General features: G+C 40.7%; 3 protein-coding genes across 6 annotated transcripts in view; 1 reads left to right on the top strand and 2 right to left on the bottom strand.

Moving 5' to 3' along the window:
* Positions 1-10966, top strand: part of PTPN14 (protein tyrosine phosphatase, non-receptor type 14) — a 69609-nt gene extending 58643 nt beyond the window's left edge. Inside the window, exons 15-18 of the mRNA XM_027890757.1 lie at positions 455-583; positions 1542-1776; positions 3752-3915; positions 7845-10966. Coding sequence (XP_027746558.1) covers positions 455-583; positions 1542-1776; positions 3752-3915; positions 7845-7973 — 657 coding nt within the window. The 3' untranslated portion in view covers positions 7974-10966. The remainder of the gene's footprint in view (positions 1-454; positions 584-1541; positions 1777-3751; positions 3916-7844) is intronic.
* LOC114060892 lies at positions 1770-14232 on the bottom strand. Of its 2 annotated transcripts, none has more exons than XR_003572000.1 (2): positions 2844-3810; positions 1770-2718 (listed from the first exon to the last, which is right to left on the bottom strand). XR_003572000.1 is itself a non-coding variant. In XM_027890758.1 (2 exons), exons 1-2 carry the CDS (start codon positions 14160-14162, stop codon positions 2491-2493), a joined length of 765 nt encoding a protein of 254 aa, XP_027746559.1. In that variant the 5' UTR covers positions 14163-14232; the 3' UTR covers positions 1770-2490. The 2 variants fall into 2 exon arrangements, 1 of the variants encoding a protein (XP_027746559.1); XM_027890758.1 differs by lacking the exon at positions 2844-3810 and adding an exon at positions 13626-14232.
* Positions 14233-14836: 604 nt separating this feature from the next.
* SMYD2 (SET and MYND domain containing 2) overlaps positions 14837-25822 on the bottom strand; it is a 28888-nt gene continuing 17902 nt past the window's right edge. For 2 of the 3 annotated variants that reach the window (XM_027890763.1, XM_027890765.1), the window contains exons 6-12: positions 25337-25404; positions 23527-23629; positions 21038-21148; positions 19175-19295; positions 18798-18972; positions 17254-17362; positions 14837-15235 (exon numbers count right to left, since the gene is read on the bottom strand). In XM_027890763.1, the coding sequence (XP_027746564.1) occupies positions 15155-15235; positions 17254-17362; positions 18798-18972; positions 19175-19295; positions 21038-21148; positions 23527-23629; positions 25337-25404 (768 nt within the window). In that variant the 3' untranslated portion in view covers positions 14837-15154. The remainder of the gene's footprint in view (positions 15236-17253; positions 17363-18797; positions 18973-19174; positions 19296-21037; positions 21149-23526; positions 23630-25336; positions 25405-25822) is intronic. The other variant, XM_027890764.1, reaches the window with a different exon arrangement.

Here is a 25822-nt window from a genome sequence, read left to right as displayed (position 1 = left end):
TTTAATGCAATATATGCGCTCCCTCTGGTCCTCAGCTTTTCTTTCATCTTGGGTCTGTCACCAAGGCCAGGGATGTCAGTCAGTTGGTTGTTCGTACTTAAGCCATGTCAGAAACAGGGCCTCAAAAAATATATATTTTTGTTGTTGTTTTGATTGTTTGTTTGGGGTTTTTTTGTGTGTATGATCCAGATAAAATGGCAAGAAAGATAGATGGTATTTAGGTCAAAGCTTTATGCTTATGAGCATCAAGACAGGATGTGGAAACACCAAAGATTATGCTTTGTCAGATTTGATCTAATCAAAAGGATGATTTTTGTTGAAAATTTTGAACAAAAGCAGAAGAACAAAGAAGTAAAGATTTCATTATAGTTTCTTTTGTTTAAAAGGTGGTTCTGGCACAGGTGCTACTGAGAATTTGGGCGCTGACGGTTGGGGTTTATTCCCTTTCTCCCAGGTTACTGTAGGTGGAGAGGAATGGCACTACATTGCTACCCAAGGACCTCTACCACACACATGCCATGACTTCTGGCAGATGGTGTGGGAACAGGGAGTGAACGTTATAGCCATGGTCACAGCTGAAGAGGTACGTGAAATCACAGCATACAGTTCTTCCTGATGTGAGGAAATCTCCTGTTATCATCACTTCCTACTTGAGTAACCTGTTTTTTCTATCAACATCCCTTTTTCCTATAACTCTGTTTGAACATATGCCTGTACTTCTCTTGTACTATACTTTGTAGCATTCTGATACTCAGTTTGGCAAGTGCTAAAGCAAACAAACAGAAGCCCCCCCCTTGCCCCTGTTTTGGCCAAGCCAAACAAAGATGTTTCCACTGGAATGTGAGAACACTGAACTGCTCCTGGACAAAGTTCCACACCATCCAAGGCCAGTTCTGCATACTGTCACTCTTATCAGCTGAAAAGAGACCAGAAGCTGTTGTTTCCATAGAAGTGTCCATGTAAAAAGACCCCACAAAACAAAACACAACAAAAATAAAAACAAAAACCCCCCACAACTTTTTATTCTAATGCCAAGCAAAACAGTTATTTCTACCGTACTCCAAGAACCAGGTGATATGTTATAAAAAATGACACACGTTGTTAACTTAACACAGCATCCAACTTTATGCCTTGTTGCTTTCGGCAAACAAACACAGGGAGTAGCAGAGCACATCAAGTCACTCTCCAGTTCCCAAGGCTGATCAGGAGCAGATGCTTGGAAGCTGCTGAAAAGAATCTCCTTCCATTTAAAGGAGAGACTTCCCTAAGGGGAGAATATTTACCAAGGTGTTGCAGGCAGTAGCTGTCTTTTGCCACAAGACAAGGGGTTGTTCTTCAAGCAGTTTTACACTTTCAGATATTACATGGCTCAGAGGTTTAAGTGTTAATGGATGTTTTCTTTACTTTGTAGGACATTCCTTGCTCTTCCAGTAATGTGAAATAAGAATATTTGGCTTATCTTCAGTTTTATGCCCTCTGTTTATAGATAATTATAACTGCAGGAATTAATGACTTTTTGTGTTTTTTGTTTTGTTTTTAAGGAGGCAGGAAGAAGTAAGAGCCATCGTTACTGGCCTAAACTGGGCTCTAAGCACAGCTCAGCCACTTATGGGAAGTTCAAGGTGACAACAAAGTTCCGCACAGACTCTGGCTGCTTTGCAACTACTGGTCTGAAGGTCAAGCATCTTCTCTCTGGACAAGAGAGGACAGTGTGGCATTTGCAGTACACCGACTGGCCAGACCATGGATGTCCAGAAGAAGTCCAAGGCTTTCTATGTGAGATTTCTTTATCTTGCATGATAAAATATGTAAAGGAGAAGGTTGCTCACACTGAATTCAGTTCACTGAACCCGGTTACATCTGGGATTGATATTAAATGGTTATTGCTATGGCATATAAAGGCCTCAACTAGGTTGTACTTTGCAGCAATTTGGAGAAAAAAAAGTGGAATTTAAGAGGTAGGAGCTAAGGTGATTAACAGGAGAAAAATTCAAGGCAGCAGCAGTGCCAGAGACTCAGGAAATTTTAAATAATAGGATACCTCTGCTGGCTGATCTATCAGTGTAAGTTATCACCACTTCCCAGTTACCTAATGAGTGTAGGCTGCACACTACACTAATGTGATTAGAGAGGTCTGAGTGAGAGAGGATCAGGTTTTAGTGAAATATGGTGCAATTCCTCTGTTTTTTCTTGTTGCAGAATAGCAGAGGGCTCTATCACACATGCATTGAGTTTGAACTTGCTACCACTTTCTAACCACATGTGATGCTAAAGGGCCTTCCCAATTACTTATGGTCCTAGTTCATGCATTTTTGAAAATACAGTTATAATATTCATCTGCAATGTGTGAATAACACTCCCTGCTTCTTAATAAGTAATGTACTTTCCCATATTAAGTAGTAGGAATTCAACCATTATTTATCTAAAGTGACATATCTCTGGCACTATGGCAGAGAATCTTTAAATTAAATTAATACATATTTCTTTACATTAACACTGAAGGAGCCTGTTCATGGTGTATTGGGGTGTTGATGATGCCTCCCCTTTTAGTTCCCAAAAGATTTGCAGCTGCAGTTTAGCTCTGTGGCAGCTAAATCCCCTCTCAGAAAGATCCATTAGTTCTACTTCAGTCTTGACACAGCTACAGTCCTTTAGTGGTCCATTCTCCTTTGCATGGTACAAGCTTGATGTAAATACCGTGTCCTTCTTTTCCCAGTTCTGTCACCAGGGCAAAAAAAATAAAAAATGACATTTCGGCTTCAGCAAAGGAGTGCCAAGGGATCTGTCTTTAAGGAAAAGCTATTGCCCAATTCCTAGTTTGTTTCGTACTTTGTTTCTCTTACCAACTCTTGTAGCTGTGGTAGGGCATGGCAGTAATTGGAACCTGATTGTCCCCATTTCCTCTCTCCCATTACTTGCCACCACTTACAGTCCCATTTCACTGTGTGCATTAAAATTCAGCTTTTCTGATGTTCGTGGGCCTCCAGCCACATCCTGCGTGTGGTGAAAGGACAGCTCAGGCTGCAGTGCCATGCCACCAAGAGTCAGTGCAAGAGAGTTCAGCTCAGGCCTCACTTCCCACTCTGACTGCTGGGAAGCTAAGTAAGCTTCCAGTACTTAAGGTTCTCGGTGCAGTTTGACAGTAGAATGTGTTGTGTTGAACAAGGCTAGGGCAGCCACACAAGGTAACTGTTCTAGAAATGGCTTCAGGGAAAACTAAGGCGGTGGTCTCCCAGAAGGGCTCATAACTATTGAGAAACAAACCTTGAGCAGAGAGGTGGGTGAGATTCCATCCCAGTCTAGAAAGGAGAAGGAAGGGAGGAAACAGGGCAGATGGATGCTCACTTCCCATCTGATGCTGGCTTTGACAGACAGTAGTTTCAATAGGAGTTAGCTTTTGTTTCGATCCCAGCCTGTTAATAGCAGGAATTGCTGTAAGTAATGTCTAGAATCATCTGCTTAGGGGACCTGGAGATTTGCAAGGGGGAAAACGGAATTTAATTTTTTAAAAGAACTATTTAATTTAAAGGAGCAGACTCCCAAGTAATAATTGACACCCAGCTGGTACTTGCTGGATGCAGTGCTGTTCCGTGGACCCTGGCCAAAATAATTAGTATGTTGTAAAAAATGTAAATTTTTGCCACTTAGGCAAAGAATGACTTTTCCACATTCTTTCACCCTTTCCCCCCACCACCAAATTTTACGTTTAGACATATAGATGTTGCAACCTTGCCTGCATTTTACCTTGCAGCTTACTTGGAGGAGATACAGTCGGTGCGTCGCCACACCAACAGCGTGCTGGACAGCAGCAACACCTGCAACCCTCCCATCGTGGTTCACTGCAGCGCAGGAGTAGGAAGGACTGGAGTAGTTATCCTAACAGAACTGATGATTGGGTGCTTGGAGCATAATGAAGTAAGTCAGCTGCTTTTGCAGGACAAAACCCCTGACTCGAGCTCGTTCCTTGACTAACTAGTTACATTTCTGAGGTTAAAATTAAAAGTCATCGAAGTGCTTTCTTTCTCTGCTACCTTTGTGAGCAAGGTGAGAGCCTTAAATGTAACAGGCAGAAATTTCCCATGGAAGGTTACTTGTTGCAGTTTTCTGTTTACTTGATATTATGCATTTTTATTAGGATTATTTTAATACATTTAAAATTAGGGCTTTCTTCTCTCTTTTAAGAATGCAGTCTAATTCATACCAGTATTTAATTAAAAGTCTAGAGAAAATGTGTTTACAAGGAGTACCTGAAAGAGGCTAGAGAATAATGTCCTTTCTCTTTTAACTAAAGTTTTCTGCTCTCTAAAGTTGCTCCTTAGACTTCTTCCTCCCTCTCATATTGACCTTAATCTCACCTGGAATGAAACTTCACTTTGTTTTAAGAATAAGGTGTGTGTACGTATTCCTATGGGGAATAGGGTTTTAAGATTTGCAGACAATATGACGAGTAATACAGTCTGGAGTTAAGAATAAGAGCACCAGTGCAAGTAACCATGTGTAGCAACTTGCTTTTCATCTGTGTCATGAAGAAACTGTCTAGGAAGGACATTACGTCTTAACCAACTGTGACACACAGTTTTCACGACAGCTATGGAAACCAGGGATTTCTCTTGCCAAAGAAAATGCCCTATAAGAGAGCATTTGTAGAGATAGAAATGCAGCAAGAGTAACAAATAGACATATGTCATCTGCCTCTCCCAGTAATCAGCCACTGGATGAGTTCAGGGAAGACTGAACACTCCAGCAGCTTATCACTCGTCACTCTACAGTTCCAAGATGGCTAGAGATCTTGGGCTCAGGTCAGCTGACAGACAAACCTCCTGCAACTCTGCTTGGGCCTCACTAGAGGTGAAACTGTCCTGTAGATCTGTGTCACAACTGATACTTTTTCCTTTGCTTTTTATTTGTGGGGGAGGTAGGAGGGTGAGGAAGGGAAAGAAGCAGGTGGCCTGGACAAAAAAGGGCCCACAGGTATGTGTTTTGGGAATCCAGCAGCCTTCCTGTGCTGATTGCTGCTCAGTAGCTGCTCCTGTGTGGGACAATGGCTCCAACTCTTGAGCCTGCTTGACCTTCCTTATGCACTGGCGCCTGGAAGTGACTGCCTCTGTTGTGCACACAGTAGCCATGAAATTTCTGCGTTCCAGAGGAAAGGTGGACAGTTAAAAGAGCTGTCCCTGAATTGCTTGTGAGCATCAGTGTAGGTGTGCCTACTTTGTAGCAACCTCTGTATGTGCATAGAAACAAATACCTCAACATCTAAGCATGGGGGTAAGCCCTGACATCATTCATAAGAATTTTCATCAACTTCTCTAGCACCTGATGGTAGTGCTCAATAATAAGGGATTTCTCTGATGTCCCTTAATTAAAGGATTCTTTTGTCTTGATTATTAATGAAAATCAACATTAATATTAAAAACAATTTTCCTTAAGGGCTTTGTTGCACTAGAGTGTACTAAGTTAATGTTGTTGGTTTGTTAAAACCTAATTGAAAAAAAAGATTAAAAATCCTAACAGTATGATTTTGGTTTGTGACAGATACTTCATTCTGCACAGAGATGGTTCCTTTTCACTTGTTTATTTTGTAGTGGTATTAATTGGGTTTTTTTCCTGAAATAAAATTACTTAACATTTAAAACATTTTAGTCTTAGGAATTGGTTGATTTCCTCAGAAGTGTCCTAGTAAGTAGAAGTGTCAGCATTTTAGCAATGAAGGAAAATGAGGAAGGAGTTTCAAAATCTTGATACAGATTGGAATGTAGTGCTGGAACAAAAAGCAGAAGCCTGGAGTCTGAGGTTTCAGGTTTGGGTAAAAAGCCGTGTTTAACCAAAATCTTTACCGCTTCAGTCATTATGGCTTCTGGGCAATGGCTGGTTGAGTTTAAATCTGTGTATCTCATTGCAGGGATAGCATTTCAGTCACTGCTGCACAGCAAGTAAATGTCACATCATTACATCCTTGCTGCTGTAGACACGTACTAGAGGAAAGTAATTGAGATCCTGCTCTATCAACTTTTAGTTTAGACTTGGCACTGGGACATTAACTCATGATTGCAACTGCAGCATGTTTTCACAGGAGAGATCTTTTAGTTCAGGAGCCAGAAATGAGTAGCATTTTTGTTTGTTCTGTTTACAAGTGCCAGCTTAACAAAACATTATGTGCCTTTTTTTTTTACCTTTTTTTTTTTTTTTTGACATGTACATCGTAATGAGGGTGAGTTTAAGGATTCTGCTTACCTGGAGTCAAATGCTAAGTTGGCTATAAATAGTGAGGTTTAATAGGCAGGATGGGGTTTTCTTTCATTTCTGAGAAGGTGAAGTCATCTCCATTTTGAGGAGGTGCACCGATCACTTTTTGTCCACTAAAAATCAATGAGCTGTCATGCACCAGACTGCCAAGAGAGGAATATGGTGTGCAGGTCAAAGCTGGCCTGCATTTTTGTTGCAGTTTTTTAGGTGAGATTAAGTTCCACTTGAATCTCCTCAGCAAGGACCACGTGGCTTTTGTAAGCATAGGAGTCCACAGGGAGGCTTTCTCCAAGTTAGCCAAGTTAACTGGAAAGTGCATTTTTCTTTGGACCTGTTTGATAATAATATGGCATTACTCATCCCAAATTTTTACACTTACTTGTTGGCTTTCTAGAGATGTCCTTTTATAACAGCTTGTTGAGGTATGTGACAGAATATTTGGCCTTGTTTTCAGAAAGTGATAGCCTATGAGTTAAGACTTGTTTACATGGAATGGACATTCTGGGTTTTATATATGGACAGAAATGGATATGCAGCGTGACTTTTATTTTAAACTTTCCAGGAAAGTTCCCATGTGTCTGGAAGCAGATTCCATGCTCAGCTAAACCTCCAAGGGTTAGCAGCAATCTTACTCAAACTTGCTAAGTTCCTTTTTGTGTTTCTGTAATGGCAAAGTGGCACTACAAACTGCAGCTTACGTTGCCTGATAGGGTAGCTGTTCTTCAGTTTTGTATCTTAAACTGCTTAAGAGCTTCCTCAAAACCAGCATGAATTTTAGTGCTTGCATTTACTGCTGCCATAGAAAATTTGTATCCCTCATCCTGGGTCATATTACACGCTGGCAGGCTGAGCTTCATGGCTCAATGAATTCTGAATAGCTCCTTGTGTACCTGTTGTAACAGATAAAACACAATAGCATCATAGGTTTTTTTGCTTCCTAAATGCCAGTCATCCAATGATAGCACCTAATGAAAATTGCAGTGATTTTTAATGTTTTACCTCATGGGCCTCTGTTTCACATGACTCATTTGGTTTTGAGTTCAGACCATTATAGGGTGCCTGTGCCCCAGTGTGCTTGATGGGGTTAGGGCTGTATTTTCATAGTGGATCTCCTTATCTGTGCCTGATTACTGTACTTTAGTTCCTGCTGCAGAGCATTTTTCAGGGCACACGAGTGAATTTTGTTTGGATGAAACCAAGCTGGAAGATGCCTTCTTGGAGAACACCTAACATGTCCCAGCTGCTAGTGGATGTTCAGTAGATGGCAACAAATTGCTGCTGGCCTAAAGTCTGCAAAACATGTATTGTGGATACTGGGTCCTTGTTTCACTGTACAGACCTATTTCTCCTGGAGTGTTATTTGCTAACATAGACTTAGCTGTGAAAGGTCAGATGTTGGCGTTTCTGGATCTTGTGGTGACAATGAGTTCCCTTCTCTTTTAGTGAAAGGATCAGTATGTTTGCCTGCACTTTTAGTTTTGTCCAAGGAACCTTTGTTCTTATGACCCTGATGCCTCTTTGCCATTTGAAAAATCTCAATGATTGTTTGATTTAATGAACCTACGTCCTTATGCTTTTTTTCCCCCTTTGCTTTACAGAAAATGGACGTTCCTGTGATGCTGAGACAGCTGCGGGAGCAGAGAGTGTTTATGATCCAGACCATAGCCCAGTACAAATTTGTTTATCAAGTGCTCATACAGTTCCTGCAAAACTCTAGACTTATTTAATCTTTTCAAACATCCCAGACCCAGCTTTGCGGATCTGACTGAACCTTACCGATGAACAAGGAGAACTGCTTTGACAACATTGTGTGCATATATTGCACTTTTTAAAGTTGTCTTGAACGTAAGGAATGATTGTTCTTTACTAGTCTCCCATGAATTATTTTATACAAGATATAATTTATTTTTCTTGGAATAACTTTTGAATTACTTTGATAACTCGTAAATCTTATAGCAACCTTCAAAGTGAACCACATTTGACATGACTGGTCTGCATTGTAACATGTCCATAAAAGGAGAACAATCCTTTGTAAAGGTAGTTTACTAGCTTTTATTTTGCTGCACAGCTTCTGAAATGAACAGGTATTTGGCAGTGGGCTTTTTCTCACGTGAGGACGTTCTGGATGCAGGTATCTGGCTTCCGTGGTAAAAACAAGACCTGCTAGATGTCAGCTACAGCTCTGTATGAGTGGAAGTTGAGGGTACACAGCACAGAGATTTAATTTCTGCATGTGCATCTAGGCACGTTACAGAGGGCTCAAACAACAGGACATTGTGAGGACAGAGAGTTTTGGGTGCTAAACTGTTCAAATTCCACAAGAATTACGGTTTTAGATTAGTCCTTGAAAAAATCAATACTGGATCTTTTAAACGAGGCCTTTGCTGCTGTGTGCAGCCCTCAAAGGGATTCATAAGAAGCAATGTAGGGTGAAGTGCAGTGACCCACAACAGGCTGAAGTCAATGAGTGAGTTTTTTCAGTAATTGCGGTGGACTGAGAGTTGAACAGCATAGGATTTTCAACCAAACGCATCTGAAAAAAACCAAACAAGCACATTCTCATGGATTACACAAAAAGTATTATTGCCTTGAGGCTCACCTCCTGTAGAAAAGGAATCTCATTTAAATTAGGCATTTCTAGTTCTCTTAGTTTTCATGTGTGAACTATCGTCTAATGGCTAGAGAAGGGATCAGGCTGGAGAGGAGCCTGGGATGTCTCTGGTCCCAGCCCTATTTGCCTTACTGCTAACTTTAAACTTGGATAGGCTTGCCCAGGGTCACACTCAGTTTCAGAATTCTCAAGGGTGAAGATTTCACAGCCTCTAGGGGCATGTGATGCAATGCAGTTACTCTGTCATAGTGAAATTACCTTTCTTGGTATCCCTTTCCCAGATACTTTTTAATATTTTGGCCCTATTGTTGCTTTTCTGTTGCATTCCCACCTCCAAACCCTGACCCATGTACAAGATCTAAGCCTACAAGCACTCTTAATTTCAGCACTAAAGGGACTAAAATCAGTGAGAGCTTAAGCTCAGGTTCTGTACCAGAATGTTTCTTAAATTGCTTAGAATTGCACTGTGTTGGTTTGAGTCTCTGCAAGTGCAGGCCTAACAAGGTGGCAAAGATTCCAGTGAAGATTTCTACGCACCAATTAATGAAGATGAGTTATTTTTCTGTAATACCTTGACCATGTTCTTTTTAGGGATCAGTTGCGTTTTTAGTCAACTTCAGTTTTCCTCTAATTTCTTCTGCCAGTGCCAACATATCTCTTGTTAAATTAGCAGCAACCATTTAAAGTCTTTTCAGCAGCATCTGCATGATAATTGCACAGAGATGCTTTATACCTGGGAAAAAAGCCAAGGAATAAACCTTGAAGCAAAGTGTATTAAATTAGTTATCTCGCTATAACTTTTTGAATAATTTCCTAATGATGAATTAAGTTTGAACTCAGAGCTGTCAAGTCCCATTGCTCCATTTGGACGTGAGAAGTAGAAAATCAGGAGGGAAAAGAATCTGTTCCTTTGTCTTATTATTCAGCTGCTCTTGGCTGAAATGTGTACTTCTGCTTCTACAGTGAGCACAGGAAAGTTACCGCATAAGAGAGTATGAAGAGCTGCGTATGAAGGGAAGAAAATTAAGCAAATGTTTTTTATGCAAAGATGGACCGTAGGTGTCTTAGAAAAATTTTAATTAGAAAAAGGCACCAAAAATCCTTTCCAAATGAATTCAGTGCCTATTAATGAGCCAAATAAATGGCCATGTAGTAAACAGTCATTTCCAATTAACTCCTAATGTGGCTGGTACGGTAGATAGAAGTCAGTGTGACTCACTTTTTCCCTTTCGTTGTCAAAGAATGGTAATTTTAAACTTTTCCTTTCATCTGACTTCAATGTATTTTTCCCTGCTAGATTTTATCTTGACTAGATCTGCTAATATCATAAGTGAATTGGGCTGTTGCATGTCTTCAGAGGTTCCTTTCCACCCCAGCTTCCAAATGACCCTCAGCATGCTGATGTTTTATGGTTGAAATGTGATACAGTTCTGTAAGGGAAAAACTGAACCTTCTGACTTTGAACCTGTTGTAGTTTTGTCAGGCCGAAATTGCTTGGGCAGTATTTCCTAACCTTTAGGGAGTGACAGGAAAATGCATTCTGCATCCAATTTTGTTAGTCATAGCAGGAACGAACACATGAGACTTAAAGCAGCAGTGCTGTTTAGTTTCTGTCTCACAGACTTTAAACAGCACAGTCCTTAAGGAGAAAAGGACAGTCTGGAGTTGCTGTATGTTGTGTTGCATGTTTTTTTAACATTGAAGCATGACATGGGTTTGAGAACAGTTTCATCTATTTGGAGTAAAGTCTGGATTGAAAATCTCACAAAGATGCTTCAATGAATGGAACTGCACCTAAGAAGTTTGACACGAGCAGTCTTCTCCCATGGCACCCACAATGCAGTCTGGCACATTTAGCCTATGTTCTCTCATGCTTTCTGAGAGAGAATTTGCAGTGGCTTGGGAATCCATTGTGTCTGTTTTCTTTTTTATGCACTCTTCATGTGTATTTAACACTCTTTGCTTTTTTTCTTTAAATTGTTACCAGTGATAGTATTGAGGTGCTGGCATCAAAGTTTCGGTTAAGGTCTAACATTTCATGCCTACCATTCTTCAATCAGGGATGGGAGAGATGACAGCTGAGTTTGGACACTGCTCAGTGCTGTGAGTATCCTGTTTCTGTCCTCCATTGGATACACTGGAGGATGGTGGACATTAACTGCTCAGGTCCTACTTGTTCCAGAACCTACTAAGGCCTGTTTTGGCACCTCTTGTCCTTGACTACCTGAGAAAAGTTGAAGCTTGTTCCCAAAAACAGTTTCTTTTATAGTTATACAGGGACCCTAAATGCCCAGCCTCATCAAAAATACCTTTTCCCTAAATGCATTTCATCTGGCAGGGGACACATCTGTGAGAATTTATTCAACCTATTGCTAACACAGTCCTTGAAATATATTGAAGGACATTTCTGTTTCACTTATGTAAATCAGCTGCCTCAGCTACTAATATTATTAAATATTTGCATGATTGCAAAAGTTGGGGTTTTTTCTTTTTAAATTACTTCCATGTAAACAAACAGAAATGCCAATGGCAAAACACAGACTTACTCATTCTCTTCCAACTTAAATGCTTCAATAGGTATGCTCATTGTAAGCCATTATTTTTTGATCCTACTTAGTCTGTGTAGCCCACAAGCAACTCTGAAATAAATGCTGATGGAAATCTTGTACTTGGATATAGTAAAAATCTATAGGAAAAATTTAGCAGCTACTGATGATGCTGCATTCTCAACAGCTGACTTTCCCCTGGTCTCCTGGGAGGAGATGATGACTGAATTAGCTGTTGTCAGCCTTGCTAACAGTTTGTGATCTGCAGCTCTCATGCATCACTGAGGGAGGTCTGAGTCAAATCTTGCTGCTTGTCTTTGTGGGGAAAAAAAATGCTAGGGCAGCACCTACTGCAGGAAATAAAGGCTGCATGATTTTGCAGGAGCAAATACCTGAACTGACTGTGAAAGGAGGGACTGAGTGAAAACAGCATTTGACCACTCTTCTACAAAAATGAATATAAATCTGCTGATGCATATTTCAAGTCATAAGGAGTTTGGGGATGGGTTTTTATGCCAGTAAGAGAGAGGCTGCAAGTCCAGAACCCCAAAGGCAATTGTCCCCAGCTTGCTCTGAGAGCAAGCTCTAGAGAGGTCTGGTGCTATGGGAACTCCAGATGCCATCTAAGTCTTTAGAGAGGAGGACATTATACCTGCAGCTGTTGGCAGGGATTGTGATTTGAGGAAGGGAACAACTGGCTGCTTGGGCTGTGGGATAAATAACAGAAGATGGAGGTATTAAACATAAACAAACTATTGTTAGATTCTGAAACAAGTTTCCCACGTGTACACCAGCATGACTTTGCCTTTGGAGAGTGAACTGGAAATCGTGATAAATAGCAGCTTCCACAGGAGAATCCCAGCACTACTTAACAGCAAGGGAAGGACTAATACTTCAGCTGATCCCTGTGATCCCTGAAATGAGTAGAATGCTTATCAGTTTTACTCTTCCAAATCACCTGAGTAAAAGACTCAGTGGTTGGACACTCAGCTTCAGGTGTTTCAGAGGTACTCTCCCCTGATTATGCAGGCAGGTATAAAAGAAGAAGGCTTTCCACAAACTATTTCCATGTCAGGTTGGAGGGCACACCCTGACTTAGACAGGGGCTGGTAGTAGACACTTAAGAAGAAATATGAACACGTCTAGAAAAGGGTGCTCAGCCCCTCTAGTGCACCTGGTAGCCAGTCCTTGAGGGGCTTCCTGAGGCCAAAGTTATATTACATTTACTGTGTTTAGTAACTACTGATAGATCCATCTTCCATAAATCACCTCACCTTTTCTTTAGAAGCCATTTATTCCTCTGGCTTTCACAATGTCCTGTGTTGGTGAGTTCCACAGCTCAATTATAGATGTAATATATAAGAACTTTTTTTTTGTGTATGTTAAATAAAAGTATTTTCTTGCTTCTACTTGGTCTTTAAAAGAAAGCAAATCTTTAGTTTGTTAATAGGATGTTTATCCTGTTGCAATTGCTCCATATGGAAAACACGTTTTCCTCACTAGTAAAGTACCCTTCTTTGATCATTTTACAAAGGAAAAAAGTTTACACATGCAGATGACTGTAATATTCTCTTATGTAATTGTGTGGAACATGTTACATGAAATAACATGTTTAAGTTTTATGTCACTGGATTTTGCTGTCCTATTTTACTTCAGTATTTTGATGCTTCCTGTTTTATTTGTTCTGTAATTCTGTTCATGACAGTTTTAGCACAAAACATCAATCTGGATCTCACCACCTCATTGTATGTACACTTTTGTAGAGAAATGAGACGTCAGTTATATGCCCTCCCTGCTCCCTCCTGTTCGGGCTGAATGGCAGAGCTATTCTATGCTATTGAAAGCCTTTAAAAAAATCTATGCATGCTATTTTTTAATATTCTAATGTATTATTCATATCAGTACATAAGCTTATGCTTGTCAGTTTTATCTTCTGTATAGAACTGATTACTTTTGACAGTATTTTTGCACTGTTTCTTTTCTTTCTCTTTTTATAATAAAAAGTTCTATTCAGCATTAATTGACTGCAATAATTTTTTACCCCCTTCACTGCCTTTGTGTAAATAGTTTCTTATATGTTTTTCCAAATATGAGAATGTCTTCAGTCACTGAGGTTTTTTGGTAAGGCTGTCCTTACCTTCACAGTAAACAATAAACCATTTTTTTCAAGGAAAACTATACTTGTGTTCTTTTTCTGTACCAGCTTAAGGTTTTGTACCTACCATACTTGAGTTAGTTTCCCACGTTAAACTGGTAGGCACAGCCAGGGCCACAGTGAGCTTTGAACAACCTTCTGTAAACAGTAATCCAGGTTTTGCAGGGGCAAGGCTCACACTGGTGCTCATGCTCAGTTGCTCAGATTCTTTGGTGTTGAAGTATAGTCTGGGTTCTGGACAGACTTTCTGAAGTAAAGGTGCTATTTCCTTGGACAAAGGTTTACTTGGCAAGATAACGTTAGGATAAAAATAGTCAGCTAGTGCCCTCTTCCTAGGTTTGGCTGTAGTTAAATGGCTTTCTGGAGCTGTAAGATCTGGTGCAGTTTTATGTACTCCAGCAACAACTGCTGGCTGGAGAGCAATGAAAACCTTCAGCAAAATGAGCTGACAAACCCTTGTTCTTGCAGTTTTATTTTCAGAACAGTACTTACAAGAAAGAAAATACAGTAACATTCTCAAAGGTGATGTGTTCTCTTTCTCATCATACTTTATAAGCCAAGAAAGCAGCAAGGAACGGGCAGGTACTTTCACTGGGCACCACATTTAAATATTGGTGCTGGAAGTGCATAGCCACACTCTTTTTTCCCCTCCCTCCTTAAAAGCAATTTCCTACCATTGATCTAAATAGAGGGGGGGAAAAAAAAACCCTCTTAGCTTTCTCTACCCATATAAAATAAGTCCTGGACTTTTTCCTCAGAAAAGGTTCTTGTTCCTTATTTTAAAAGTAACTGCTAACGTATTAATAGAATAGTTGTAATACACTGGAGGCGAAGGTAGGGCTGTAAGGAAATATGAGCAGTAAATTCACTTCAACTTGTAAAGGGGACTAAAAAGCCAGAAATCGCATAGTTCATGTCTTGTGCAAGCCTTTGAGCTCCGAGATAGGTGCCAGCATTATCTCTCCGTACAAGACGTGCTGAGCTCTAGATCCTTACGGTGATGAATCCCAATCTGCCAGGAGCAGTGACGGACCTGCAGAATAACTGGCTGAGGGAACAGCGGTGGCTTTCCTGTAAAATGCACAAAATTGATCCCCCACTTCCCCTTTGTCTTAGCTAAGCCACTGCAAACAAAAATGATTCATGAAAAAAAGGAAATGGATGCCAAACCACAACAGAAAAAGTACAGCTTTTGCTAATTTGTCAGATTAAACAAAACTATTTAGGCAAAAGTAGGTGTCACAAGAATATTGCACCCATTTAAGTGTACAAGTGGAATCAAGAGGGGTCAAGACCACTTTATTTACTTTACACAAATAAGATCCACATTGAAATCCCTAAAGAAAAAAAATGGCCACTTTTGCACATGAACTGTCAGAAGGCATAACCTTCAAGAAACCATGGATGCTTCCTTAAAAGAAAAAAAAAAAGGCAATTGTAGATGGGTGGAAGCTAGGAAGCTAGGCCTAAGTGTGTTTGTCATTCCAATTATAGGACAGAACTGTGTTCACTCTACCACTTTTCAAAGCACTCCTGAAGGTTTCCATAACAAGGCTTTTTAAATAAAGGTTTGAAGGATTGCATAGATTCAAAGGCTCAGTGGTCCTCTAATTCCTTTTTGATCTCTGAAATGTATGGATGATCTTTCCCATGTGCTACTTCCATGATAGCAATTGCCTATGAAAAGAAAAAAAAATATTCACACAATTGATTCATATATAACACCAGGCTATAAATACTCTCTTTAGAGGTTTGAAGCAGTCTGACACCTCTAGCTACTTTTTGTCCCCTTGTACTCATAAACCCAGTAGGAAATAAAATGAATTTCAAAACTAAGTAATAAAGGTTTTACATTCAGAGAATACATCTTTGATCTTAAAGGAGCCCAAAGCAACTTTCAAAATGATATTCCTGACAAAACTACTTTGAATGCAACCAGCTCCAGGACAGAAAACTGTAAGTGCAGTGGGTAATATTCTGGCAGACGACTTAGCCAGTATCAGAGCGAGCTGCGTTCCTACCAATTTATCCTTCAGCTGTCACATGGACATGCAGGCCTGCTGCAGAATTTACATTTCAGACTTGGTTCTGTAAACCCTGCACTGGTTCCAGGGGCTACCTATGCTTTAGCAAGGAAGCAATTTCTTAGGGAAGAAGTGAAATCCTGTCAGGTTCAGACAGACACTGCTATGCTCAACTCCCTGCCATTTCACCTACAGCCTGCTCCAGTCCTAAGAGTGAACACTGCAGGCAGCCAAACCCCCTGACTTGCACTTTTCCTGCCATTACCCACACTCGAGGTGGAGTGTGTGCAGGGGCAAGGTTTCCACTTGAGAAAAGGATAGCAGCACCCCCAGTCAGATGTGATAAAAGAGGCAGCAGTAGATAGAACTAAAAGCAAGTTCAGTGTAAGTCTGAAAATATTTAAAGACCACAGTGGTAAGACAGAACAAGAAATAGCCCTCTGAGCATTTAGTAATTTTCTCATTGGGAAACTTATATTATGCTCTTGCATTTGTTTAGTGAGTACACCAAGGGCTTTTGGTACCTCAGCAGCAGCAAGAAATAACTCCACTCCTCCTCCTCCCGCCCGAAAGAAGAAAGGAGGGACTTCTGGATGAGCTGCTCACAAACTGACAGAGAACAATGGTTTTGTTTTTCCACTAAATCCCAAACATAAGGGGCTGGGATAACTTTGAGCAGTTCCTGTAGACAGCTTTTGGAAGTGAGTCATTAGAAAATGTTTGTGTTAGGAAGCTAACTCTGCCAACAAATCTACCTAACAATTCCCTACCCCCCATCCCATGCTCTTACTGGCACAGTTCCCATTTCTACTCAAGGGTTTAATACCACAGGGAAGGAAAACCTATGTTAACTTCAAACCAGGTAACAGTTAAATTTTCTTGTAGCATCTTGCCACCATGGCTGAATGGCTCTGTTATTGCTGGCTAAAAGCTTGCCAGCATCTCAAGAAGAAGAAAAAATAAATACATCGTGACATTCCAACAGTCATTATATGCTACAGTAGTCACTGATGCTTAAGAAACTAAAATAAACTTCTGTCCAACAACAAGAGGGGGGAAAAAAAGTCAAGAAACATAGTACAGACTAAAAATAAAATAAAAGAATAAAAAACTAAGGAATAAGGAACAGACTAATAAAAGGGGGTGAAGAAAAATGTAAACCCAAATGCTGTATTTGCCAATTTCAGCATTACCAGATGCATTGAATTCCCTTCAGCTATGCGAAAATCAATTGGTTCCAGAACAAATAACCACCAAAAGCATGCCTAGTTTAAGTTGGATATAGAAATCACAGACTTCAATGAAACACTATGTGCCTTTTGTAAGAGCCAAGCATTTTTTCTGTCCTTACCCAGCAAATGAGGAGAAGCTATAGTTCTGCTCTAGTGCAGCTCTAGCTCAGTGAACAACTTGGAGCAAATGTTTAAGCATAATTCTCACTCCAGCTGCTGCAGTATGAGCCCACTGTGAAAAGGTAAGACTCCCTGTCTGCAAGAGCAGACCTATACTACATTCTCAAGAAAAATCAAATCTGAGCCAAAAATCCAGTAACCAAATACATTAACAAATGGTGCATTTCCTACCAAGCCAGGCTTACTGACAGAGAAGCACAGAGTTTTTCAATGACCCCATGTCTGAACTGGTATTAATGAAGAAACCAGGAATAAATACCCTCTTCAGGGCTTTAACTCCAGCCGTTCTGTTATTCAACGCCATATACAGTCTCCCTAATTTCAGCCACATGGAGGCAACGTTCAGCGAGTAGGAGGGATAATGTTTACTGCAGGAGAGAAAGAAAACCAGCTTTATCAAACTTGGCAGTTTCATTGCATTTTCCCAGCCCCTATCCCCCTCTCAGGGGGCAAGAAGCTGCCTCTTGTTGCCCCTGCCCATTCACTGCTCATCCCCTCTGCCATGACTGCCAAGAGTCAGTGCCAATTGTGTCTGGGATAGGGACGCCTGTCAACTGGGAATTGAACTGAAACTACCATATGCCTCTGAACAGCTGTCAGATGGCAATGACTTTCTGCCACTAGTTTTAATCTAGCCAGCTACAGAAAGAGACTGCATTGTTATGAGTTTTTGGAGCCACCCTGCACTCGCAGAAGTAGCTCTGTGAATTGTACAATAGTTGGTGGAATGGAAAGCAAGGGGCCCTCCGCAGTGTGTACGGCACACATGCCACTCTGTACTCGCACACACTGAGCTAGCAGAGTCCAGTTCAGCAGAGCTGACCTGGAATGCCAGGCTCAGAGCCAGAGGAGCTGGGCAAGTCCCAGGGAAGATAAATAGTACTGAGCCCCCAGGCGGGGAATGTTGGCTCCTTCTTTGTATCACCGCTCTCTGCCAAGTGATCTGTGACTTTATGTTGGCATCTGCTCCAAAGGGAGAGCTTTTCTTGTGCTCCCCCCAGCTGGCAAGAAAGTCACGTCTCAAGACGAGAATCTGTTTGGGAGATTCATGGCAGGATCAGACACAGTGCATAACTGGCTGGCTCTAATGAAAGAGATCACTACTGTAAAAACACAGACAATTTTATCAGAAAGAGTATTAATTTTTTCCGCAGAGGTTGCGTGTGCTGCCTTGCCCCACACAGGGCTTCAGCCTGGGCATTCTCCCACGCCCCCAGCTCTCAGGCAGTGGAGATCAGGGACATCGGGGCACCCCCACCTCGCCTCCGAGTGCAAGAGCTGAGCTCGGCTTCAGCTCCCTCTGCTGCTCGGCCCCAGCCCTGGTACAGGGCTCTGCCCTCCTGTAGCCGTGTTCACTGTGCTGCTGCCGAGAGAAAGGACTGGGACACTGCCGGAGGCTGACGGCAACACAGGCTTTGCCTCCATGACCTTATACAATATCGACTGCAGATGCAATTTGAAGCTCTGCTTTAGTAAAAGATTAAAATAGTTAAGAAAACCAGTGTTTATCTAGCCAAGCAGAACTGCCACAGCACCCAGGGTGGCACAGAATTATTTTAAGAACTCAAAGCAAGGATTTCAAAGTCAGTCCTGCTATATATTGAAGACCACATTTTGATAGTAACAAGCACTGTCCTAGCATTTAAATGTTCTTTGCAAGTAGTGATATCATAGGTAGCATGTTTATACAACACATACTGAGAGAAGTGATCTCTGCCCAAACTTGTCTTAATTGTTCAGACTACTGAATTAAAGCGCTAAAAAAAAAAAACAAACCAACAACAAAACCTCTCTCTTATTTACCTGTATGGTCTGATAATTTTTTGCCCATAACGCAGTGCACCTTCCCAGTCCTGCACATAGAGACAGACACCCATGGCCTGGTACATCATATGTAACATATAAACATTACTGTCTTCAAACACTGCACCCATCTTGTCCAGGCTGAGCTCACAGATCTCCAGTAATTCAGCAGGAGGTATGAAGAAGTCAAGGAACCCAATAAATAGATTGGCCTCTCCTTATATAACAACCTGTTAATGCCTTCAGACACAAAGAGGACAGAGGTACGCTTAATTTCTACTGGTCACTGCATTTCTCCTGCAAGTACTTCTGAAGTCCAGCAGGCGAGATTTATGTCACACACCAAGTCAGTGGAGTCAGGGTGAGACAAAGGATATATTTGTAGTGTTTGGCTCTCCTGAATTCCTCAATCACGTTCCTGGCATATTTGATCATGCCCTTTACCGTCTCTGCCGATGGAGGATGATTCAGCTTGCAGATTTCCAGTTTGTCTTTATCCTGAAGGAAACACAATGGACTTTACAAAGGCAGGTTCCAAGCCCTACAAATAAAGGTGCACCTGCTATACAAAATTACTCTAATAAAAAGACACAGATGGGAACTTAAGCCCTTCAAAGAATATAAAAACAAAAGTAGAATGTGCATCTGCAATTTTTCTCTAAAGCCTTTGGCTAGGAATCCTAGAATCCTCTGGCCTTCCAGTTCATCTGCCATTCTCTACTTCCATGAAGTCCCTTTCTTTTGAAAGATCGAAGAGCTTTTCGATTTTGTGATGAAAGCAGTTTTACATAAGAAACTTCACTGCTTTTGAGAGATTAAGGACTAAAACAAATTTAATTTTAAGACTATAAAAGCTCAAATACCTTAGTCTACCACCTAGCTCTGTGAAAAATGACATGGTCTTAAATACGGAAAAGGATCCTTCATATCTAAAGAAAAAAAACCACATTTCCACATATTTTGTTATTTCTGCTGGACAGCTCCACTTACTCTTATCTTTCTATCTACCTTACTGTTTCATGAAGAGCCAGCTGCAATCTAGAGACAATCTTTCGCTGTTTAAGCTTCACGCTCTTGCTAGATTTCCTTTTCTTTTATTATTTCATCTGCCAGCCAAGAGGGCTACAGGGGACTCTTTCCAGAGCCGAAGGAGACTGCATGACAGGTGACTCCAAGAGTAGCACATTGTTGAAAATCACAGATGAAATCCTGGCTTCATTAAACTCAGTGGCAAAATTATCAAGGTAACTCTGGGGAAAAACACAACTAACATGGTATCAACAGAATGGCCTGAAGCAGCAATATTGAGTACTATTTTGGAGAAAAAATTACAAAAGATGACACCATTTAGGGAAAGAAGATAGCTGTCTGGTCAATTTGGGAAACAGCTCTTATAAGGACACCTTGTGAAAATGGAAGGTAAAATGATGTGGAACTTAAGGATCAGCTTCTGCCAGCCACACTGATCTTGTCTGGAATGACAGATGAGCCACAAAGCTCAGTTCTTGTAGGGTCTCCAGGGAAGGAGATCCAAATGGTTGCACAGGCCTTCTCTTCCCAAGTAATTTTCTTCAAAATACCTAACGCCTTGTTTTAAGGAACACTGTCTGGACATCTGCCTTTGTCCTTTGAGGGGCACCATCTTATGTCTAATGAACATAACTCTGGCCTGCACGTTCACAAGGAGCTGTGACCCAGGGCCACCCTGTCTGTGAGCAGACTGATATGATGCCATTTCTCAGAATCTGCTGGGTCTCCAAACCATCCAGTGATGTCATACAGCATTCACCTGGAATTGATTGAAATGTCCCAATCAGGAACTGCAGGAACTGAAGCAGTACTCTATCCAAGAACAGGACCCCAGAAACACCCCAAGCAAGATTTATTTGCTAGAGTTGGTAGAAAGAAAGCACTTAAAAAAAAAAAAAAGAAGTTCTGAGCTAAATTCTTTTGGTCTGGTGACCTAGACACAGTGTAATTATCTACTTCTAACAATGCTTTCATCTTTGCTTTGTAGTTCAACTTTAGATAGAGCTCTACCAGGAAATTTCCTGATGTGTTATGATTACAGTGGAAAGAGTGAGTATAAGAAAACCTTCTAGACAGAAAAACAAAACCACCCCCCTATCCTCCTATTATTCCACTTTCCAAAATGTAATTAAACCAGATAGGAAATTACATCTAAGGACATGGGTAGGTGCCTTGAGAGTCAGAAGCATATTTCACATCAATTGTATTACCTTTTCTTTCGTAATGCACTCCCTGCAATCACAAATAAAGAAATACGAGTCTTTTAACCGGTCATTTCTGTCTTCTGTGGGATACAGCAGGTCAATATAGCTGCTAAAAATCTACACAGTAAAAAAACAAAGCAATTAGTGAGAAGGAGTGTCACTAAACGTATTTATCACTACTCGTTCTGGTATATGTAGTATGACTGCTACATATTCATGCAACTTGTGGACCCCTGCAGCCACATCACCTGCTTGCTCCCTCACATTCCAAGCCTCTTGGCAGCATCAGGAGTTGTCATTTGTGAATGCAGTCTGACAGAGAAGTGTTCCTTTCCTATTTGTTATGGAATTTCCCTCAAATATTACCCTGGCTTATACCCAGGACAGCAAGATTCAGGTGTGGATAAGGAAACTATCACAGCATAAATCTCAGGCTCCTGTCAGACTACAAAGATACACCTACTTTTCAGAAGTAAAATAATGATTTCAGGTATCCAGCCTCAGATAAATTACAGTGGCCCGGTTTTTGGAGGTTGGAATCTGAAATTTTTCTTTCTGAAAACCTACCAAAATTGGGGCAACAGCAGTCACTAGTAGCTTTAGAAACTTAGGACAAGATCTTTAGATCTCTGAAAAGAAGAGAAGCCCAGTTCTCCAGTTCAAGGAGAATGAATATCAGATTTACTTCAGCAGCAATATTTTAAAGCAAAGAAAACCTGCGTTTGAACATTTTAAAGGCCCTTCATACACACTATTCTTAAGTTTTCCTCTATTTCAATGGTCTTCAGAAAAGAACCCCTGCAACTAGCTTTAATGCTCTGCCTTTAAAACGAGATCTCCCCCAAGAAACACATCCTATGCACAGTGCAGTTGATCATTCTACAGACAAGGAACAGCTTTAGCTCCATTTCCTCATTTATAGCTTTTTGAAATGCTTTGTTCAGTCTTTATGCTTAAAGTTTCTCTCTTTAAAAATAAAATTACATGTAATTTCATATAGTGCACCTTCTTCTTAAGTGAAAGTGTGAGCGTGAGTGTGTCATCTCACACTTTCCCCCACATTCCTATCCTCCCTTCCGTACTTTCAAAGCATGTCAAATGCAGGAACCTCATTTACAGAAAAAAAAAACCACTTATAAATGTTGCACTGCAATGGCTGCACAGCGCCTGAAGATGGAGACACAGGCTGTGAGACTGCACAGCACCCATGCACAACCACAAGCTCACGTTTAGAAGATTCTGAAGTGTCAGGAAAGCGAACGTGCAAAAGCCATGAGGTCCTGGAGAGCTGATGCAGCTTCTAAGACAGAACTCAACCCGAAGAAGACGCCAAGGAAAGAAAATACTCCACATCTCTACCTCTCGCCATACGCCCTCCCCGGATATGCTGAAAATGTCTGTGCATCCATGGTAAAATTCTTAAATCAGAATCAGTTCTTGTCCATTACCACAATGCATTTGCAGTGGCTGCCAACATCACAGACAAATAATCGTTAGTAAATGGCATCAAAAGAAGTTGTTCACCTGAGTAATTCCCCTTGGCTACACCAACTAAACTCTCTTTGTTCACAATGGTGAACAGCTATAATCCAAAAAAAAAACCTCCCTCCCCTTCCTCCAGGCTGCCATCGCACCGTTCAGAAATCAGAACTTTTCAAAAATCAACTCTGAGCTTACTTTGACCAGAATTAACTTTGTCCACTAAATTAACATTTAAAAATGAGCCACTGAAACTCTATGAGAACTCCATCCCCAGAGAGTTCTGTATCTTCATTCCCTCAAGGTATCTGAACATCCTCCTTGACTCTAACATCTTTTTTCTTAAAGCAAAATGCAGCTCTGCTGCTTTCGACTCCTTGCCAAGTTCATTATTTGACTGAAAAAGTTTCAAGGTAAACCCAGAGCTTTATTCCATTTGACACAATTTTAACCATCACTGTTTAGTTTCACTCTGCCTAATAATACACTTTTGCTCTTCTGTGACTTCCCAGCAAATGCCACTGAGGTGATATGACCAAATCCCATGTTTTGTGGACACGCTGTCCAAACAGAAGTCAGAGGACTTATCTGTACCCATTTACCTTGTTTATTCTGGCTTCAATTTCAATACATTACTATTATACTGGGAATTATTATAGCAGTAATAATTTGCTTTGATCTTGGAATTTCAAAGCACCAGCCAAACATCAGTAAATTCAGCCTCATTTTACAGATGGGTAAACTGAGAGAGAGGCTGGCAGATACACAGTGACTGCTGCAGGTGCCCTTCCCTTGTTTTAGCACAAAATTGGATATATTGCCTCCAAAAATCTCTATAGTCCTCCAGAGCCACCCTAACTCTTACAAAGCACCATCTTACACTTCTCTGAGAAACAAGAGATCCTTAGTCCCTATTATTAAGTTGTCATCTAATTGAAATGAACCCTGAAAAACAGAATGGATTCTACTTTTAGAATGCATGAGTACAGAGTACATTCAAACACTGTTGCTTTTACCTCCTCTCCAGGTTCAATCTCTTTAACAGCTCTGACTTCAGCCAAGGTTCCCTTGTAAGTCACAATCACATTTGGGCAACAGCTATGGTTCATCAACGCAACACTGTAAAAGTAGAAAAGTAAACATTTTCCCCAACCACCACCACAGGTAAAAGGTAAAAATTAAGCACCACTGCACAAAACAAGTAAGTCTGAAAGAGTCAGTCTCTCTCTGTAAGCTGTTTTTATTCTGAGACTTAACACAAAGGTAACCTTGGGAAAATATGTTGTACTGTTATTTATTCTAATGATACGGAGAATGGCTGTGCTAACACAACATTACAATTTTTAAATCCTATTCTTGCAGTACTAGGCAAGTTATTCTTTTCCCTTTCTTATAGTGCGATAGAACAGATGACATGGATGTTCACACAGCTTTACTACCAGCATGATAGACAGACTATTTTCCTCAGAGGAGAAAGAAGAAGAAACACATTTAACCTAAAAGGAAACAAACAAATACAGGAAAACAAAAGTTTTTGCTGCATCGTGACTTAAGATGGGTGTTAAAATTTTAGGTGGTTTCTATACAAATGTAAATGTTGGAAGTGGGAGGGAAGAGATCTCTACCTGTTATACAAGCATATGACTTAGACAAAAACCTGGACAGCAGAGAAAAGTAATCCACCTTATTACCAAGCTTGGAGAAAGTGTAGGCTGTTGCTTATTTGAGATGAAATGTGTAAATTTAGTTCTTTCTCTTCCAAACTAGCAAAATAACAATTGCCTCTTCAGTCTTTTTAGCTCACAGGCATAATGGTTACATATGAAATATCGGACTCTCATATGCTGAGCATTTACAAAGGATGGCGTTGGGCATGTTTCAAGAACATCCTGGTTTAATACTCTGCTCTCCCCACAATGACTCTGATCCTGGGAATTTCAAGGCATTAATTTCCAATCTGTAGATCAGGATACGAACTTCAGACAGGTCTGCTTGGAGAAGGAGAATCTGTGAAGCAAGGACTAGCTTCTACTCTCTGTGTGCAGCACTTGGCAAAATCACATCCTGCTTTAACCGGGCATCTGTAGGTTTCGAGTTACTTTGACATAGATAAGCTACGAGTAATCTAAGTCCCACCAGGAAGCCAAAGTAAGCACACAGTGCTAATACCTTCATACAGGCTGTGCAAAGATCAGGAGCAGAAAATACCCTCCTTTGCTACAACGTTAAGTGGGAAGGACAGACTTAAAAATGGAAGAAATGTTCCTTGGCCTTAAAGAAAGCTGTGCTCCCATGCCCACAAACTGCAGCTAATACTTAACACCTGCAGTATATTTGTAAAGCTAAGAAGCTTGTACATTTTTTTTGCACTGTCATAGCAAGGAGGCTCAAAGAAGTTTTGAAAGGGATTTACTGTTTGCCAGGGAACAATTGCAGAAGGGATATTATTCAGAGCTCATCAGGTGAAGGATTTATACCCAGCCAAAAGAGAAAGCTGGGAACAGAGCAAGTCACCTGCAACCTTTTCATTTAGCTTTGTTGTCCCTGTCCAGAACCTGCTAGCCAAGTAAGTCAGTTTCCTATCAGCCTGAATATAGTCCACAATCTAAGTTTCAAAACAAATTACAAGTGCAATTTTACCAAAATCACCAGGTTTTTAAGAAAAACTGCTGCAAATAATTTGCCACATTTTATTAGCCAATTAAAGATATTTAAAACATGACAAATTGAGTGTTTAATTAATTTCTTTTGGTAGACATGTACTTCCTTTATTTGTTTTTTAAAAATTAGTTAATTTCATTTTTAAAAATATTAAAATAAACCTACTCAGGAAATATGGCTGATCCCAAATGAGAGAGTTCTTCATCTTCAATTGTGAAGCCATTACAGTTAACCTAAGCAAAAAGAGAAAGATGCTAGATCAGCTTCTGGTCAGCTGAGTACTCCACACTCACATGTCACACTCTCACACGTCAAACACAAGTGCAGCAATTTGCTTACAATTTTCTATCCACCTCCCCAGTAGTCACAGGGAGCTACCTGAAGTGAGAACAAAGTCCCTATCCAAAAGAATGCACAGGATATTAAAAAACTGACAGTCCAACGCTCGCACCTGCTCAGGACACAGCATCGAGTGGACTGCTCCTTGGAAGGCCAACCAAGAGAGGCAGGGCTTGAAAAGAGCACTATGAAGTGTCTTGACAAATCAAGACCATTGCAAACAGGAAACAAAGCCTCACCCTGACATGGGGCAAAGAGACTTCATCTGGCCTTGACAAGTAAAGGGCCAGAACTACACGTGCCAGGAGCAGT

The sequence above is a fragment of the Empidonax traillii genome, unplaced genomic scaffold, assembly GCF_003031625.1.
Source record: "Empidonax traillii isolate 1590-97213 ecotype Southwest subspecies unplaced genomic scaffold, ASM303162v1 scaffold296:size1881848, whole genome shotgun sequence".
In the NCBI taxonomy this organism is placed as follows: Eukaryota; Metazoa; Chordata; class Aves; order Passeriformes; family Tyrannidae; genus Empidonax; species Empidonax traillii.
Note: the sequence above shows the minus strand (reverse complement) of the source record. Positions and strands in the feature narration are given on the sequence as shown.